This window comes from Lipotes vexillifer, unplaced genomic scaffold (genome assembly GCF_000442215.2).
Source record: "Lipotes vexillifer unplaced genomic scaffold, Lipotes_vexillifer_v1.1 scaffold914, whole genome shotgun sequence".
NCBI lineage: Eukaryota > Metazoa > Chordata > Mammalia > Artiodactyla > Lipotidae > Lipotes > Lipotes vexillifer.
The window spans coordinates 1,172,432-1,192,966 of record NW_006780388.1 but is presented as its reverse complement, the minus strand read 5'-3'; the positions used below and the strand labels follow the sequence as shown (position 1 = coordinate 1,192,966).

General features: G+C 44.8%; 1 protein-coding gene across 2 annotated transcripts in view; it reads right to left on the bottom strand.

Annotated features, from left to right (window-relative positions):
- Nucleotides 1–20,535, bottom strand: part of CREBBP (CREB binding lysine acetyltransferase) — a 137,221-nt gene that overhangs the window by 9,191 nt on the left and 107,495 nt on the right. For both annotated transcript variants that reach the window (XM_007453481.1, XM_007453482.1), the window contains 10 exons: nucleotides 20,251–20,339; nucleotides 14,716–14,796; nucleotides 12,873–12,929; nucleotides 10,072–10,149; nucleotides 9,677–9,744; nucleotides 5,020–5,170; nucleotides 4,529–4,675; nucleotides 3,802–3,915; nucleotides 2,528–2,693; nucleotides 2,030–2,197 (listed from right to left, as the gene is read on the bottom strand). In XM_007453481.1, coding sequence (XP_007453543.1) covers nucleotides 2,030–2,197; nucleotides 2,528–2,693; nucleotides 3,802–3,915; nucleotides 4,529–4,675; nucleotides 5,020–5,170; nucleotides 9,677–9,744; nucleotides 10,072–10,149; nucleotides 12,873–12,929; nucleotides 14,716–14,796; nucleotides 20,251–20,339 — 1,119 coding nt within the window. The remainder of the gene's footprint in view (nucleotides 1–2,029; nucleotides 2,198–2,527; nucleotides 2,694–3,801; nucleotides 3,916–4,528; nucleotides 4,676–5,019; nucleotides 5,171–9,676; nucleotides 9,745–10,071; nucleotides 10,150–12,872; nucleotides 12,930–14,715; nucleotides 14,797–20,250; nucleotides 20,340–20,535) is intronic.

Below are 20,535 nucleotides of genomic sequence, written 5' to 3'. Positions count from 1 at the left end.
TTCCTGCTGCAGGGGCTCCAGGGAGCTGGGGCTGAGGCAGGAGACCGCCGGGCAGACCCTACCTGCCTGTGCAGGCCGTGTGAGTGGCTGTCAACACTGCTGCCTTCAGAGGAAACCGCTGAGGGGAAGGAGATGAGTATGGAAGCAGGGCCTGGACTTGGCCAGGACCGAATGGGTACAGTGGTGACATACATAAAGCAAGCACTGCCTGTGCCACAATAGCCGCACATCACGTGGAGGCTGGAGGGAAGAACACACCTGGGATGCTAGTTGGATCTAACCACTGAGGGGGTGGAAGCCGTTTCTCCTGGTCCTATGTCTTCTACTGGCTGGAGGCAGGCACTCCTCAACAGGCACACAGCCAGGGCTGTGTCCCCCTCAGAGCCCCTCTGTGGCAGCTCGGCCGGCAGCACAGACTCTCCTCCCAGCACCCCCTGAGCCTTGGATGCCAGTGCTGACTCAGGCCACCTCCTGTGCCTGGGTGTCTGTCCAGCAGAGGCAGAGGAACCTGGGTTCATTAATCGGCTGTGGTCTTTCTCCCACAGGCACTCCACATTTCCACAGAAATCCAGCCCACCCTTTCAGGTTAGCTTGAGGGAGGGACCTGCCGGCATCTCTCCAGTCCCTGAGGAGCAGCATCTCCAGCCCTAAATCACCCAACGTTCCAGGGGATGACGGGTCCTGCCTCCAGGGAGGTCCAGCAAAAGGCAGGCAGAGAACGATGACCACAGCCCTCGACCACTCCTCGGGACCCACCTGTGACATGAGTACTTGTCACATCCTCACCCACGCTTTCTCCATGTTGGAAGGGGCTAGGGATGCCGTCTTGCAAAAAGGACACACCCCAAAGCACATGCTGCCTGGCAGGAAGCAGCCATGCAGACATTCAACCCTAGACCCCGGGCTCCGGATGCTGGCTCCACATGCAGCCCCAAGCCCTCCTGGGGGCCCCAGGCCTGCACGGCTGGTAACAGGCAATCTCGAGATTAACACATCTGCAGCCAATTCTTGACTTCTTCCCCCAAGTGTGCTCTCCCCTCCTTCTCCCCTTCAGGGAGACGCAGCAACACTGACTCAATTCTAAGGCCCCAGACCCAGCAAGCAGCCTCGATCCAGGATCTTCCTCATACACCACAAAGATGCGCCGTAAGTTCTGAGGTTGTTACTCTCAAAACACATCATATGCTGCTCACTGCCGACAGCTACGAATCCAACTAAACCACCATCATCTCTTACTTGAACATGTGAAACACGGCACACTCGCCCCCCACTCGGACTCTGACACCCTCCTCCTTCTGCTGGAGGCTCCTCCGCCTGGATCTTCTGGGTTCCTCTCACCAGTAAGTCTCTGCTCAGATGCCACCTCCCCAGACAGGCCCTCCCAAAGGTGCTGCATCTGCCCTCTTCCCTCGTGTCTGTTCTGCACCATCTCAGCATGCACCACACACTAGGACACACACCCCTTGAGGGCAGGGATGGAGACCTCTTTAGTTCCCACTGCACCCCTCAGGATGGTGCCTGCACATGGCGGGGGCTCAGTGACCAGAGTGAGTGCACAGATGCATGAACACCCAGTGAAGAGTGGGGGGCGGTCTACAACAAGGAGAGTGAATGAGGCCTGGCAAACAAGAGTCTCCTCCTCAAGTCATTTCTAAAGTGAACTGACTGGTTCCTGATCATGACACCCGTCTCCATCTCTATCTCCAGCACCTCTTCTGGGCTCCCTGGCAGGGTGCCCTCCTCTCTCATCTTGCCGTGTCTCAGCCCCGCTGTCCTGCCCAGAGATGCCAGAGCAAGCCCCTCTGTCCACCTAGCAGGTGATGTGTCTCCAGTTCACCCAGCACCCAGTATGGGCTGTGCCCCCAGGCCCAGGCCTGCCCTGTGGTGGGCGGCAACATGGTGAGGTTACGTATGAAAACACCACCACAGACAAAGGAGGCCATGTCTTGAGAAACGAGCAGCCCCCACTCACTCCCTGACCTGCTGGAGCGCAGCCTTTAGCACATGCGTTGGGGCCCTTGGGCTTTACCTCCGGGGTCTCACTGGCCGCGGTGCTCTCCTCCTTCTTCCTCTCTTCTTCCTCCTGTTCCAGCTCCTTAATGCTCTCCTCCAACACGTTAGGCCAGAAGTCACCCTCGAAATAGGGCAGTTCCTTGGCACTGGTGAGCCTGTCTTCAGTTGCTTGTTTGAAAATGTCCTGGAAAGTGAACAAGCACAGTGGTGAGACGAGCGGGGCTGGGCGACACTCTGGGGAGGGGGCTTGGGGCCACGACATGGAGAGGGGACCGCACGCTCCTGAGGCGCATGGTTTCACAGGATCTGCCACCACTTCTCTTGGACTGCCGACTGCAAATCTTGACAGACAGCACATAAGTTGCTTCTTAGTTTATGGCTTTAAAAAATTTTAATTTTTGCTTTCCAATACTCATAAGTAGATATAATTCTAACCCATGTGAGCACAGAGGGAGACACGTGAAGATGTGGGAGTCAGTGGTGAGGAGCGCCCCCCGCCCCACAGTGTGGGCACCTTATAGTCATGGATGATGCGCTCAGCAAAGGCCTTGTCCAGCATCTTCTTGTACCACTCCTGCAGGCGCTTTGGCTTGGGGATTTTTTGATCTGGGGGGTGGCAATGGAAGATGTAGTCGTCTCCTTCACTTGGGGGACAGGCCCAGATGTGTCCTGTTACATACCTGCAGGACATACACACAATTCAGACGGAAGCAGTGAACGAAATCATCCCTGCCTTTGAGGAGTAACAGCTGAGGAACACGGACCAAAGCAAGGACAGAAATAACTATGAAGAAAAACAACAAAAAAGAAATTACAAAATGCTTCTGGCAGAACATGTGAGAGGCCTAAGAGAGGTTCCAAACCATTGTACTGGGGAAGGGGGTTAGGGTAAAGCCAAATCTCTACAGAGTGCAAATGCAGCCCGGAAACTGGCCCAACGGTACCTCCCTCTTGGGTGTGCATGTCAGGCAGGGGCTAAGGCTGCAAGGGAACCTGCGACACAGGAGAGAGCCTGGGAAGACGGCAACGCGTCAGGCGTATCAGACGGCTTGTCCCCAGGGTGGATGCACTGAATTTCCTATCTACTTTCTCCTGCACATTGGAAAGGAAGTTGAGTATTTCTTTCTAAGGGGTTAAAGACAAAATAGATCTCATTCATTCTGCTCAAGACACTTCAATCAAACATCTCTTTTCCAAATTTGGGAAAGAAATGTGATCTAGAATGTAAGAAGAGAGACAGGAAAAGAAGTCAGACACAAGAGACCACATCTGGTAGGATTCTGCTTCTATGAACCGTCCAGAAAAGGCACATTTATGGAGACAAAAAGGAGATTAGTAGTCACTGGGGGCAGGGGTCCAAAAGGGATGAACAGCAAATGGGTGCAGGGATCTTAACGGGGGTTGGGGGGATGAGAATGTTCTGAAACTGATTTACCGTGACAGCTGCATTACTTGGTAGTTACTAAAAATCACGGAATGTACACCTGAAGTAGGTGAATTGTATGATACATAAAATATGCCTCAATAAAGTTTTAAAAAAACAGACTAGAATGTGAGAAAAACACAGGAAGCAGGGAAAGCACCTGAGCTGTGCTGGGAGCCCCAGACCCAAGTGGCCCAACAGAGCATCTGGCTGGAAGGGTGCTCTGGAGACCCCTGAATCCATTTCAGGACATCAAAATAAAAACACAAAAAACCTTAAGAAATACTTGTGTTATTTCACAAAATACACAGTGAAAATTAAAAATGGAGTTTTTATTAGTTCTGAATAATATGAATTAAACTCACCCCAATTTCTTCACGTACTCTAAATATCCAATAAGGATCTCATGGTAAACAGCTGTTCGGAGGCATCTCGGTCGGAAGAAATGAATACTGTCCAGATAAGATATGTACACACGCCTTGGGGGCAGGGTGAGAAAGAAATTACTTGAAAGTTCAGGTTATTTCCCAAACTTGAAACCAAACACCAGCAACTAAAAAAAGCTCCAGAAATAAATTCTGTTTTGATAGCATTTGCACTGGCCACAAACAGGACATAAGAAATCTGCCATCACCAAGCTCTGCTACCAATCAATAAAAGAGAATTCAATTTCATCACTGAACTATGAAGCAATGCCATCACTCACCATGGGGAACTGTGGAGAGATCAAGGCAAATTAGGAAAAGCCACTTCTAATTCCTTCTCACCCAGATTCTTGACTGAACATGAAATAACTCTCAGGAGAGGTGTGACATTTTCATAGGTGAAGAGAAGCCCGGCCTGTGCAGCAGTCCCCACCCACTTCTCCATAGGTTTACCTGCCCCAGGTAAGACAGGGGCAACAGCAAGACCAGGATCAAAACCCATGTGTGCTTACAACACAAAGCACTCTACAGTCATCAAAACTCTTCACTTCCCACTGGCTTAGCAGAAAACGAACTAATGAAACTAACTAGTAGTTCTCTAAGATGTTTAGAGCCTTGGTCGCTAGCACAACACGTGACACGCACCCCAGAGGAGCTAGAGGATTACCTTGTGTTTGGAGGGGGGCAATCAGAGCCATACTCTTGGACGTGCATCCCAAAGAAGCACACATCCACTCCATCAATTTCCTCAAAGGCAAAGAGTGCTTTGGTTCGATACGGGAAAGATTCAGACATTTCCCCAGAATCCACAAACCTGAAATAAAGGAGCCTGATGTTTGCATGCATCACTACCATTTACAAAGTGCTTTACAGACGAGACCTGCTGCCGTAAACCCGCTCAGTGCAGAGAAGCTGGAGGCGAGGTCGCCCCTTCTGACCACTGGCCCAGGCAGCTTGGAGTCTTGACCCCATTCTTTGTGACACTGCTTCACTCAGAAAGGAATTCCACCTCCCCTGATGAATGTGGGATACTGACAGAAGGGTGGCTACATGCTAACTGATGAAAAGCTTTCAAATTATGCAAACTCTAAAGCTTTGCCAGAAAGCTAGGCTCTGGTTAACCACATGGGGTGCCCACTGGAACGTCTGCACACAAACCGTGACTTCATCCCGGGCTTGACCTCCACCGTCTTGTCTGAGCTGGCCACTACGCGGACAAACACCTCCCCGGCTTCAGGATGATTCTGTCGCCGCAAAAACTTGTTGACTCGGTCTTCCAAGTGGTTTCCCAACCGTGTGGTCTGCAGTCCTGCAAAGCCCAGCACAAGCAGATGAGAGGGCTTCGCGAGGGTTGAGGTCACAGAATCCACCTCTTTCAATGTAGTCTGGTATTTTAAGGAGTAACATTCTCCAAATACAGAAGGGATCTAATGTGTCCTATGAGGTAATAAGCATTTTATAAAAGAAAGGTGGAACCTGGAATCTCAGGCATTCCACACACTGAAAACTGCTGTCAAATGCCCAATATTTCCATCTTTTTCTAACTGTAAGGGGCAGAAGAGACACAAAGGTGGACCCAAATCTGAAAGAAGATGGGCTCTGGGGTGAAGAAGGGGAGCAGGCACAAGGGAGCCGCACGGGGTCCACCCTGCCTCCTGCCCCACATGCCCAGCCCTTAGTGAGACAGAGATCTGGCCCTGGCTGCGCCCACACAGCTGTGCCCCAAGGCTGGAAGAACTTGAAGAACTCTTAACAGAAATTGGGAGCCTGCCACTGCTTTCCATGGAAGGCAGGGCTGGCACAGCCTCAGAGACAGGATGGCACAAATGCCCCTTCCTGCCCAGCTCTGATGAGAGTCCTGGTGCAGAGTCTGAGACAGTTAAGCTAGCAGGCAGCCAAGGGCTACCTCACTCTGTGAGCATTCCAATCCTGGGCGGCAAGGGACGCTGTTCCAGGACGCAGACCTGCCCAGCACCATTGCTGGTGGGCTCCTCCACCCTGCCCCTCTGTACCCTCCCTCTCCCAGGGACGGGTCAGGAGTTACACAGCATATAAATACACATACAGTCATAGCACAGAAAAACTCTGTGCATATGGGGATAAAAGCCTAGACAGGAAAGCTGCAAAAGGTTAACAGTGACTACAGATGATAGGATTTTAGAAGATTCCTTACTGAGGTTAAGAAATATCTGCAAAATTTAGGCTTTTTAAATTTAGTTTCTCTGCAATAAACATACCAATGGCGGAGTTTTTTTGGTATATAAATTATACCTCAATAAAAGTGATTAAAAAAAATTACAATGGCAATGAAATAAAGACCTCATTAAAACATAAAAACTTTAAAAGCTATAAAAATGAGCGGAAGTAGAATTGTTTCACACTCTGATACACGTGCACACTTTCCACAGATGTTTAGTTATGCTCTGGATCCCCTTCTTTCAACCTCCCACAGCTGAGATAACCATCCTGAGAAAAAGAGAATTAGGTGCAAAGGACTTACGACCGTCTCATCTATTCTTTGTGAAGCCCAGAAGAAAATTCTCATGTTCTCGCCCCCCTGTACTCCCGCCCATGCCACTGCTGAGCAAGTTTTGTCCCCTTATGAGGTGGCTTCCAATCCAGAAAGGGAGGACACAGCTAAGAAGGGCCACCATGCGCTGGTGCAGGGAGCTCCCCCTTCCCTTGTGAAACTATGATTACACACACTATGATTTTCACATAATGAATAGGAGTAAACCTTCAAAATTAGGTCTTTACATTTCCCCCCCAAATTACCTGAATTACCTGTACTAAAAATAGTTTTTTATGAATTTTATTTTTTTTATATAGCAGGTTCTTATTAGTTATGTATTTTACACATATTAGTGTGTATATGTCAATCCCAATCTCCCAATTCATCCCCCCCACCCCCCACCGCTTTCCCCCTTGATGTCCATACGTTTGTTCTCTACATCTGTGTCTCTATTACTGCCCTACAAACCTGTTCATCTGTACCATTTTTCTAGGTTCCACATATATGCGTTAATATACGATATTTGTTTTTCTGACTTACTTCACTCTGAAAATAGTTATTTTATTATTTTTTAAATACATTTATTTATTTTTGGCTGAGTTGGGTCTTCATTGCTGCACGCGGGCTTTCTCTACTTGTGGCGAGCAGAGGCTACTCTTTGTTGCGGTGTGTGGGCTTCTCACTGTTGTGGCTTCTCTTGTTGCAGAGCACAGGCTCTAGGCGCACAGGCTTTGGTAGTTGTGGCTCGCAGGCTCTAGGGCGCAGGCTCAGTAGTTGTGGCACATGGGCTTAGTTGCTCCGTGGCATGTGGGATCTTCCCAGACCAGGGCTCGATCCCGTGTCCCCTGCATTGGCAGGTGGATCCTTAACCACTGCGCCACCAGGGAAGCCCAAAATACAGTTTTTAAATGAGACAATTATGACGGTCTGGTCACAAGCACCAAACTGAACACCATGAAGAGGGCTGGAGAGGTGCTCCGCTATGTCCTCTGAGAGAAGAGCCATGGGCTTTACACGCGGGACAGCACCGTGAAAAACCTGGAGAGCAGCCAGCACGTGCTCAGAGACTCAGTACTGGGGAAAGAAGGGCTGTTCTCATGCTGCGGTGCCATGCGGAGGTGTCCTCCAGACCAGCAAGTTCAGGCACTGAGGGCAGGCATTTCTGTAGCAGCCCCTCCCACTGGACAGGAGGGCTCAGGCCACCCTCACTGTGATGGTGCCTCGGGCTTCCCACAGGGTGGCCACGTGCTTTGGTTTAGGCTCCCGTTTCCACTCCCCACAGCCCATCGTGCTGCAGCAGACGGCCCTGTACATGCCTTTAGGCACATGAGCAAATATCTTTGTAGGAGACATGCGTCAAGGTGGAACTGCTGAGTCTAAAAATGGACATTTTAAATTGTACCCCACCATGTATATTTTTGGCCACGGTACATGATGGGAGCCTTATATTTCCCTTTATGTGATCAAATCCTTCAGCCTTTTGCTTTCTGACCTCTGGGCTCTATCTTTTTTAGGAAGGTTTTTCATAACTGAACACAGTAAAAACACTCTCTTTCTCTGACCTCCAAAGCATTTGTAGTTGTTACTTTTCGCCCCTTTAGCCACCCGAGTTGCGTTGTGCATGTGGCGTTAATGGGGAGGTGGTTTTGGGTGGATAGTCAGTTGTTTAGTATCACTCTCTGACCAGCAGCTGGAAGATATTTTCAATGCAGCTGTCCCTCCGCACCCACAGGGAACTGGTTCCAGGAACCCCTCAGACACCAAAATCCAAGGATGCTGAAGTTCCTGACATACAATGGTGCAGTACAGAAGGCCCTCTGTACCCACAGGTCCCACATGCGTGGACACGGAGGGCCCACTGCACTAAGTCAGTGCAAATGAGGCAACCTCTCTTTTGTGACCGACAGACACTTGCAGAGATGATGCAAATCAAAAACCCAGGGGAGACACACCACCTCTAAGGTCCTTTTCTGTAAGTGAAGATTCTACATCTTTGAAGCTCATTTGCCAAAGGTCCACATATCCCTCTCCACCATTCTCTGGACACTAGAGGAGGGTGGGGGCTGGGCCAGCTCTCAGGTTCTCCTACCCACCCCCCCATCTCTACCCCTCTCTCTTCTGGCTGCAATTGCTCTTCTCTTGACGCCTAGCTCTCCTGGCAATTTCTGTTTTGGTCACCAAAGCTCTGGCCCAGGAGATTGATTCTAAGTAGCTGATTGCTTTAGTGACATCAGTCAGAATGGATCCTTTAAAGTAGGGGTTCTCACCTGCACACCCCCAACCCACGACACCTGGTAATGTATGAAGACATTTCTGACAGCCACCATTCATGGGGGGGGTGGGGCAGGGAGTGTTACCAGCGTTTAGTGGGCAGCAGTCTGCTGCTAAAATTCTAATTAAGCACAAGACAGCCCCCATAACAAAGACGTTTCTGGCCCAAATGTCAGTACACATCAGAAACCCTGATCTAAAGAGAAATATTATAATAGCTGGTGAATTCATCAATATTTCAAAAGATTTTCTAAGAGTGAGTTTAAGTGATAGGATAACTGTGGATTTTGGTAATGACACAGTTTGAACGTGAATTAATGCTGACTTGGAAGGCTTCAGAGGGGCTTCTTCCTTGCCTGCCACCCTTCCCTCCTGCCCACGGACCTCTCTCTCCATCCCATCTCTCTTCTACTCCAGCTCCTCAGGTGGCCCGGCTCTTTCTGGGGAGCCCTAAGTGGTGTGCTAGTTGCCTGTCCTACTGGAGAGAAGTGAGAGCAGCAGCCGAGTTGACAAAGACGACACACTGTACACTTCTGAAAAGTGTCATCTCTAAAAAAGTGAAGACTACCTATGAAATGTTACTCCGATAGCAACAGGGCGCTCTCTCTGCTCCTCGCAGACACCAGCAACCGTTCCCAATGCGGCAGTGACACACCCAACCAGCCCTCGTGCAGACCAGGCTCCTGCCAGTCCTGGTGATGTTGGCTGATTCCCAGAGGGCCCCAGAGGGTCACTCTTCACAACGGCAGGGCCCACACCTACTGATGGGCAAACAGCCGCCCCTGCAGGTGCCCAGGGCTGAGTGTGCCCAGGATGTGTGTGTGTTATTTCTAAGCTACTTGAGAAGGATCTGCTGACAGATTTTTCTCTCTTAGAATTCACAAAGTTTACTGTATGTGTTTTAGATGAAAGTTTCTAAACTTTCATCTAAAACACAGACTGATCATAAAATTGACTTTCATATAAAGATCAAGGCAAATGATTCTCTTCAAGTGTAAGACAAAAAAATACAAAAACCCTTCCACAACTTACTCTTAGCACTGAATTTGTTTTCTTTACGAGTTCTGCCCGTTTTCTTCAAGCAGTTGTCGCACACAAAGCTGCAAAAAAAATAATGGGTGTGATCAGATTATATAAAACAGTATATGTTGCCAAACCAGTGAAATGCAGCATTAAAATACTTCGCTGGCAATTAAAATCGCATCATTATACAAAAGTGAAGAGGCAGACTGCTTTGATTCTACAATTCCCAAAGCGGGCAAACACTTAAGACTTAAATTTAGAACAAACTGCCATCCATCTAATTGCCGGATTCTTGCTGACAACAATGAATGAAACGCAGTAGCAGCCAGCATCCTCCCCTCTACTCTGTGCATAACTGCTTTCCCTTTCCCGAGATCATAGGAAATCACCAGGAAATTACTCACCCTGAAGGCCAAATGATATCATAGTGGAGAACACAAATCTGATGCATCTTCCGGCCACACTCCTTGCAATCAACGAAACTAGAAGACAAAGAAAGTGCACTGTGACACAGGGAGCCACATACATAATGGAGCTTCTACAGAGCCTGTGTGGTGTGTTCACACCTCGTCCCCTTGATGACTTCAAGAATCTGCAGCATTAATGCATCTCTTGACTAATTGAGCCGTATTTTTAAAAATGCATCAGTATGATATTTTCTACAGGAAAGACTGACTTTCTCCCTTTCTTTGTACAAATGCCTCTTTCCTCTCTTCTCCCAATCTGCTTTGCAACCGGAAGTGAACATTTATTTCTAAAAATTGTTATGACGAAGGCCTATTTTACAGGTCAGTATTTCTGATATTACTACAGATTTTCAAGACCAGTGCTTGCTCTAGATAACTGCACATGCCTAAATGGACTTAAATAAAAGAGAACAATACTGTCAGTGTTACAAACCCTTGTTCTTAAGCCCAGGCGCAGGAAACGTCTGCTGAGTCAGTTACAAGGGTGGGAAAAGTTACAAGGGTTACTTTCTTAAAGTAAACACTAGAGAAGTTGGGATGCACCATGCCACCTGCCCTCTGCACAGCTTCTGCCATAGCTCACCTGGGCCCTGTCACCTCACCTAGGAAACTTAATCGCCAACACGCTTGAAGGTCAAAATCTATTTTTTCACCCATGCCCTTAAAGCCACCACAACTTATACCCTGTGGAAGGCTGAGGGGCTAGAAAGTACCACATTTCTCCAAACGGTCCTGGTCCCGGCTCTTCCTATCATACTAGATGCCGGTCCCCGTAACCTGACGCCTGCTCTCACTACTGCTGCTCGAGTCCCCGGCCCCTGACCATCCTACTGCCCTTGCTGAGCAAGCTTTCCACCACAGATTGAGCCCAGTCCAGCTTCTCTGTCCCTGCTCTGTCGGAGGAGAAAAGGACACACACAGGCAGACTGTGCAGAATGGCAGCGACCCTCATCGGCCATCCTCAGTACTCTCTGCTGTCCTGCCCCAGCTGCTGCCCTTTCCCAGCACACACAGGAGGGAATCCAGCACCCTCTGCCCCCTTGTCCTATGGGGCTCCATCCACACTCCCTACATGCCCTGCACTTGAGCTCACCTGCAGTGCTGCTGAACATCCCATGTCCTTTCATGTCTTTGTGTCTAGAATGCTCTGCCCACCACCCCCAACACCTGCTTCCAAATGAGTGTCACCTTCTCCATTGGGCCAGGGCCCCCCACTCTGGACTACCTTACTGCCTCCTGCTGCCTGTGCTACGATCCGTCTGTCCTACTGGAAGACAAACGGCTGGAGGACAGACCCCCTTTATTCATCTGTGTCTTCCCCATTGCCTGGCAACTACTGCTTCAATGTAACGTATTCTGAAATTGAAAAGTAAGTATAGCAACTAACATAACATTGTAAATACTCCAGTATAAAACAAAACTTTGGGGTGACTTCCCTGGTTGCTCAGTGGTTAAGACTCTGCACTCCCAATGCAGGGGGCCTGGGTTCAATCCCTGGTCAGGAAACTAGATCCCACACGCATGCCGCAACTAAGAGTTTGCATGCCACAAATAAGGAGCCCACGAGCTGCAACTAAGGAGCCCACCTGCTGCAACTAAGGAGTCCGTGAACCACAAACTAAGGAGACCACCTGTCACAACTAAGACCCAGCATGACTAAATAAATAAATAAATATTTAAAAAATAAATAAAATTTAAAAATTTAAAGAACTGAATATAAATCACAGGGAAACAGGAAAACTGTCGGGGAGGCCACAATGTGAACAGGGAGATGGCTAGTCAGGACAAACAATCCACTGACACTAGAGACTAAAGAGACAGGGAGCAGCCTCCTCATGCACCAGGCACTTTGCTAAGTAATCAACGTGCTCCCCCCGCAACCTGAGCACAGCTGGCAGGAGAGACTAAGTTAGCTCTCAATGGGAAGTGGAGTCTGTGTCTTCCGTTAGAAGCTGGGAAGTTGAGCCAAGGGAGGGGAGAACCTGTTTCTCAGCTCTGGATGCACCACAGCCACATTTACCAAACTCCCAACAGTGCTGGAGCCTGTGCTCACCAAGCAACTCTGGATGGGCGTTCACCACAGTGACAGAACAAAATGGGCATCTCCACACACTGGGGTGCCTTCAGGTCTTGGCTTTGGGTACCGGGGAGGAGCCACCACATGGAAGGAGCTCTGAGGCCTCTTTAAGGGGTTATTACAAAGCAAAATTTACATACTGAGTATTCTCACTGATCACTGGAAGAAAGGAAATTAACTGACAACGACCTTTGAAAATATACCATACCAAAGATGGTGACAAGAACATACAACACTGGGCTTCTCATTATTTTTAAAAAGTGGTTTCTAAGAGTTTTTCTTTCTGAAATTTCCCTTTAAATGATACTAGCACCCCTCCACCAAATATTCCTACCTTTAGTCTCTAAAGATTCACACTAAATGGCTTCTTAAAGACAACGATGATGAAGTTACTACAGAGATTCTAACAGAGCCAAAACATCCATCTAATCTTACATTAAAGGGTGTTAAAATTCAGTAGCTGGACAGCATGCTACAGAGACATACATCTTTTGTGTGAGTTAAAACAGAATCCACATCTGAAATAACTACACACAAAAAATTCCACCCATGGTAATATATTTATTTCCAGTGTCTTCTCCCGCAACCCAACAATAAGGAGGAACTTTCCTCATCTGAAACTAAAACCTGAAAGTCAGAAAGAAAATAGCTGTATACTCACGGTTCAGGATCTAAGGTATCATTTTTCTTCTTTTCAAACTGATCCTTTGAAATTGTCCTTGTTTTTTTTGAGAGGGGGGAAAGGAAAAATGTTAATTAACTAAATTTATCTGTTGAGTATAAACTATAGGGTCTCTGGGGTATTATTCTGTAACTAGTTCTTCACATAAAAAGTAAAATGATGGTCAGCTGAAATCTCAAGTACATGTAATAATGGCATGAACATACAACATTTAATTCTATAGAAAGCACTACCTTTTATTTTTCTCTACCTTACTTAGAATATTTCCTCCAAACTATCATCAGCACTTATTACAAGATTTAGTTTAAGGCTAGTCAAAATACAGTGGCAAAATTATGTTGAGATTCAAACCTGTTAATTTCTAATCAAATCTATATGGTGAATGCTGAATTTGACCAACACTGGTATTATCAATTCTTCTAATTACAATATTCCTTCATTGACACAAGTCAGCATGTACTTGGGGATATTTTACTTATTCTTAAAGGGCTGAGTATTTCATTTTTGTGGTACTTTTATTAGTGTATATGTGAATTACTTGATTCACAGAATTATACAATCCAATTATTAATCACATAATTGGACTAAAGAATTAAATTGACAAGGGATAGAAAAGTGAATATGTAGAATTTCTGTCATTTTGGTTTATATATCTTACAGGCAGGTATGGTTTGTTGTGCGATTGAATAAAGTAAACTTGAGTTGCAGAGTAAGTGTCCAACAGTGCTGGAAACTGCTTCAGTGGGAAGCCTTTTTGCCTTTCGGGGGACAGTCACACAGCAGACTCCCCAGAGTGGCAGGAATCATAGCAGAGTCAGGAGAAAAGAAAGACCACAAAATGCTGGCAGTCCTAGGCAGCTATGGTGGCTGGCAGGTTTTTAGGTATCTCAAGTATGTAAATGAGTTGACCATCCAATCTGTGGATTTGCTTTTTCTTTTTTTTCTTTTTTTGTGGTACGCGGGCCTCTCACTGTTGTGGCCTCTCCCGCTGCAGAGCACAGGCTCCGGATGCGCAGGCTCAGCGGCCATGGCTCATGGGCCCAGCCGCTCAGTGGCATGTGGGATCTTCCCGGACTGGGGCACGAACCCGTGTCCCCTGCATCGGCAGGCGGACTCTCAACCACTGCGCCACCAGGGAAGCCGTGCTTTTGCTTTTTTCTCACCACATTCTGGCCATCTGCCTACTCAAAAGTAACTCCATCAGAGGACAAGCATCAGGGAGGAAATGGTGAACTCAGTGAGGGAATGAACGAACTAACTCATGACTGTCCATGCTGGAGCTGTGAGCAAGAGTCCAACCTCCAGAGAGGAAGGAGATACAGGTACTCGCTGGGGTCTCACCACCTGGGTTCTGTTACCTCTGCAACTTAAAGGGCAGAGGTTTCAGTGGAAGATCAACTAAATGCTACAGACGGGGTATACACACAAGACTCATTTTTGCTACTGCCAGTTAGTTCTGTGACTAGGGTTACCTGGTTTCTTAGGTGTAACTGAAAATTTACAATCTTCCCAAATGGAAGTTGACAGCCACTAGGAAAAAGCAAGTGTTTTAGAAAAAGAGATAGAGCAAGGTCGAGAGAGACCACTGCACTGCATCACACTACAGCATCACAGTCTCAAGCAGAGGGAAGAATGTGCAAGTGGCGCTGGGATTCAGCTACAACAGCTACATTGTAAAATATGAATGTGGGTATAAGTAATATGAAAAATACACTATAGAAAAGTCACAGTGGGTGGCAGTGGTGCTTCCCTTTTAATCACGTATGAGAACAAAACAACAATTCAGAGTCACCCCCGGGAGAAATGACAGGATGGTACTTACGTCTGGGGTTGTGAAGGGTCGTCACCCAGGGTAACATTCTCCCCCTGGATCTCTGTGAAACACTTCTCACAGAAATGATACCTGTCAGCAAGAAGGCCATACTTGGGTGAACTGGTCCATCATAACACACAGCCACCCAAGCAACGAAGCCACCAATCAGAGCAGGGCAGATCACCACGACGAAGGGGGGGCGTTGTTGGTTGATTGATGGGTCAGTGAGGACAATGAAAGGAACAGGGGCAGGTGGGGAAGGGCAGGATTAGAGAACAGGGAAGGGAACAAATAGCACAGACATAAAGGTAAGACGCAAACACCAAGACAACACAGAGCAGAAAGCCAAGGCAAAGCATTGATTAGCATTCGGTCTCATTGCACACATCCCAGGCCATCATCACTAACAAGGGGTTCGTCCAGCTCCAAGATGCAAATGTTTTCAAGGAGTTGTTAATACTAGAATTGTAAGGAGTCTAATTTTAGGAGTTTGGATTTTGTTATTACTTAGAGAAAACCAGATATAACTACAGGTTTTGAGATGGAAAAAATTTACTTTGAATAAAACAGTCTGACAAAAGGCCTTAAAAAAGCAATTTAAACTGAAATAGCTTTTTTTCAAAATGGAAAATTTATGCTTGACAGCAATTCATAGATTTTATTTCCGGTATTAAGCCAGATCTTTAAAGGTATGAAAATGTTGAGCACTCAGAACTGGTTTTAATTTTCTCCTGTTATTGTTCACATGTTAATCACTCAGTTAATTGGGTTACAATAGAAATGAAACCAAATCCATATTCTAGACAAACATTTAACAGAAATGCAATCGGGGTCAAAGACTTTCCAGCCATTTATCAGTAAGACTATACAGAGAAAAACTGTGATATATTGTATAAACAATACAATATATGTAAATCCGTGAACAGTCTTAAAATTCAATTCTAAGCTTCAATTTAAACTTTTTGGTAATGGAACCAATCATTCATCAATCTGAGATACTCAGTGATTTCTCTAACTTGGGGACAATCCAAGTTAAGCAAATTTAGAGACTTAATCTTTAAAGCACAATCTGCATTTGAGAAATTATCCATCACTCCAATTTCTTACAGTATAGAGCCTGGGCTCAAGCTATCAAATAACAGTTAAAATAAAAACTATTAAATGTTTGGAAAGGACACAAATGAGGAATCAACAAAAATGCAGGCTGATGCTGCATAAACAAGATGGGCACAAAGGAATACTGTAGAAGTAAACAAGCCGAATGAGGTGAATTACACAAGCAAAAGGGATGAGTATAAGGTACGACGGCAGCACAATAAAATGCGGTTTTAGTGCTCAAAACTACATCTACAAGATGCCAAGAGGATTAGTGTTAAAGACACTGTGACGAGACTTGGAGCGCCACACTGAACCACATGGGCAGAAGGAGATGCAGCAGCTTGCAGCTACACACAGACACAGACACACACGCACACAAACACACATGTGCGCACGGCTACAAACAACTGAGATTCAGGCCACTGCCTGGTCAGTTTGTCTTCATTACCACTAAAATAGGTCCCCACAAGTTCTAATTCTAATCTTAATTAAACACATTGAGCATTCTGTGTGCTATATTTCACTGACTAAACACACACAGTGAATTAAAAGTATAAAACTTTAGAGCATGCACACATCTCAAGATTATTCAATTTTTCATATTTGTTGATGAGGAACATGACAGATTCACTGTGTGTAGCAACTGGATTAAAAAGAGTTTCTTGCTGGGACCAGTTTATTTAGAATTAATTCAATCAACAAAGTCTGCCAAGATTAAAAATTGACCAGGAACAAACAGATTAACACTGCTGTTTTTAAAAATACTTATCTCTTTCTCTGAATGAACTACAGTAATATTCTGGCTATTCACTATTTTGTAAATATTTTTATGGAGGCTTGAAATCATGTGGTAAAAGGAATTTCCATGTGTAGAAGGGCATGATCATCACTGGCAAGAAAGAATTACTATAGAAACTATAAACCAATTAAGCAGCAATCAGAATATGCAAAAAAAAGATACCCCTTCAATGCCAAATTGCTTCCTTTTAAAAAATGAATGAAAGTGTTCCAATTTATTATGATCAAACTCAGCCACTGTGGGCTAGCTCAAAGAGGACTACAGAACACACTGTGAAATGAAATTGCCATGGTAATTACATGTGAGTCTAAACGGTTTTAAAATCCTGGACAAACTAAACTCTTAGCTTTTATTCAAGCAGGACATCAAGCCTAGCAACATCTGGGGAACAAGAATCATAAACCCATCATTTTCCACTGGAGGAAACTGGCCCAGAGTGAAGCACTGATGGCTGAATGGCAGCCCCTGGGGTGGCTGCGGAAACCTATGCCCTCTGTGTATAACTAACTTCCATTCCCAAGAACCTCAGGGTCAGAAACTGGGAGGGACAGAGTGTCTGTCCCAGAGCAAGGCCAGAGATGTCAGAGAATCGAATCTGTTCAGGTGTAAGGGGAAAGGGAGGGGCCCTGGCCTCCCTTTAGCTCCCTTCTGATATGATGATAGCCCACCCACCTAGTCAAGTAGGCTGAAACCACTCTGGTAATCAGTGGGTGACAGATGTTAATGTCAGACTTGCCCCTATCTTATACCTAGTCCAAACTTTATTCATCCTGGAAATACATAATGGTTCAGAGATTCACTTTTCAACCATAAGCGCCTAGATGACCTTCTGCCTTACGTGAAGGAAGCAGTTTGATGAATATGGAATTATAAAGGAGAAACACTTTACATAATCTGATGATGATGTACATCTGGATACCTAAAGTTAGCACAATGTAACTGCAGAGTTCATCTGTAAGGGTAATTTAATGTATGGAGTAAATTTTCAAATGCAGATTGTTGTAAGTACCATATCAGTATATAAAAATAACTTGGATAATAGATAATATCTATTATTATCTATCAATAATAAACTGTTAAAGTTATAGAACAGTTTTCCCAACATGACTTACTTTCAAAATTTCAAAGTGTGAAAACAAGTGAAAATGTAACCATATACTAGCTTATCTATTAGTTTCACTTGTTTAAACAGTCTGTAGAATTTCCTATTCTAAGTGCTCAGTTTAGGACTATAAGTACCAAAACAATTATTCAAAAGAACACCATGGTGTTCATAAACAGTCAAGGTTGAGAATGAAAATGTTAAGTAGTTGAAATGTCTATCGCAGAATTAGACGACTGCTTTCACAGACTCACAACGTGGTATCTCTTTCAGTTCTGTATTCCAGGAAGCACACCTTGTGAGATTCAGCTGAGGAGAAGTATATGCTCACACTCATTTAAAATGTATTATGCGTAAAAGAGAACTCCATTATTTACACTTCTACTCTTACGGAAAATATATTACTTTTGCTCAATAAAAATTAAGTCCTATATAGAAGTAATATTGGACATTCCAGAACTTTCAAAACAATCCTTTGTTTGCACCCCATCAACAACCTCCTCTGAGGAGGCAGTAGTGCACGCTGATGCCATCCATTCTATCGAAATTGAATTGCTCTCAAGTGAAATACGGCCAAAATCTATGCAAATCAGCTGAGGCAGGGTCCAAAGAACCCAGGAACAGTGAAAAGCAACAATGAAAAGGCCCCCAAACTTAAGAGATGATGGCAAGCAATCTGCTGTCTGCTCTTCCTTCTAGACCCAAACTGTGTTGGGCACTTAGCAGTGGGGGCATTTTTCAGGGTATAGTTAATTTTAACCTGTTCTCTTAAAATTTTGTAGCTGTATTTTGCACCTAACAGTTTCCAAAGCATTGTCTCATTGGAGACTGACAACTAAGGGTGTCAGGAAAGGTGTTACTATGCCCATGTCATGGACAAGAAGGTTAAGCTTGATACATTACAGAATGTTCAAAACATCATGGGGCTAAAACTGTAAATGGAGGGGCCAGAACCTCCAGAACAACACTTGTCACTATAGGAAAGATTCCATTTGGGCCACAGTATCATTTCAAACTTTTAGTTTTAAAATGCTTCTATCAATAGAAGAGCATGCTAAGACAGAAAATGAATTCCAAATGTTAAAATATTTTTAGCAGGACAGTTGTGCCGGCTGCACTTCCAGTAGAGGTGCCTGTCCAGGGACACCCATCTTTCCCCTCAAACCAGCACTTCACTAGGACAAGTGAGCTGGACAAGGCTTAGAAATCTTAAGATATTTTTAGGTCAACAGTTCTTTTTTTAAAAAAATAGGATTTTGATGGGAGTCGTTAATTACCTTGAATATGTTTTTTTCTTAATTTTATTATTTTTTTTAATTTTAATTTTTTTGGCTGCACTGCATGGCTTGCAGGATTTTAGTTCCCCAACCAGGGATTGAACCCAGGCCATCGCAGTGAAAGTGCTGAGTCCTAACCACTGGACCGCCGGGGAATTCCCTAGATATTTTTTAAAAATTAAAATAATAAAAAAAACATAATTGGAAGAAAAGTAACTGCAACATTCCAAATTATTCAGGCCTCTGCAAGTACCTTTGAAAAAATAGAAACTTATCTTCCTCAAAGTATTAGAACATATGTAATTACTATAAGCAAACAAGATAAAAATAATCAAAACATCAAACCCTAAAGCTGACATTTAATACTTGAACCTAAAAACAAAGAACAGGCATGAAGCCTCATCTTGGTCACATAAAGAATTTAGTTGCCAATTCATAGAATGGAGGCAATGTAATTGAATTTGGCAAAGAATTACAACCTATGTTTCAAGGCAGGATGCCCTCATGCTGTGGCAACATGCAGTCACTTAAAGCAATGGATACAAAGTAGCTTAATTTTCAAAACAACCCTCCAAACCAGGAAGTTGTAATTAGGTAAGGGAATCAACAACAAAAATTATTTTCATTCTTCCTCTACTTAAGATAGGAGGTCTATTCTTTAGCCATCTCCACATTTCAAGAGAATAGAAAATGCTTCAAAAGCATACCTACCACTCACTAACCCCAAAAAGGCCACCTCATGAAGGGAGTCATTCTTAAACTCAATGAAAACACCGACCTCATTCTTACTGTGCTACTGATTAAAAAGAAAAAGCCTATGGTTTAAAATTTTTAAATGAATTAGAGCAAACACAAGTCTTTCCATCAGACTGTACAGGCCAAATTAGCTAGGCAAATATTTACACACAGATTGGTAAAATACAATGTTTCAACTTTATTATCTTAAAAAAGGCAATCAACCTTTGTTAGAGTTACTCTCCACTTCAGATTCTTTCTCATATGGTTACATTTTGGCTTAACACATGTACCTGATCCAACTAGTGCAGCAAGCAGTTTTGAGCTTAAAATTTTATACTATACAAGCATGCTTTTAAGTTAAAGAGACCATGGGCCTATCTGAGTGACTGAGAAACAATGAAATTTTGGCCCTTTTTACTGAAACTTCAGGAGAGAAATAATGAAATGTACCCCAGCTACAATCAGACGAGCATGCCTCGTCCTAAGACCTTCTTTTTGTCCCATGATTCAAGAAACTGCTCAAGGCTTACCTATTCTGATAGCTGTAGTAGGCAGCATCACGAGGAATTGTACACAGCTGCTTCCCGTAGCAGCACAAAGTCTGTGGGGAAAACTCATACTGCAAAAACAAAGAAGAAAATACTAAAAATATATCCCATTTACTGTCATGCAATGTTCTGTCCAATATGGAGTTAGATTTAGCTAGTAAATTATTTGTTAGTATACTGGATAGTCTTCTAACGATTCTCACATCTATTTAAAGACATTTCTGGATACAATAGGATAGAATTAGTGTCTAAGAGACTTTTTTTTTT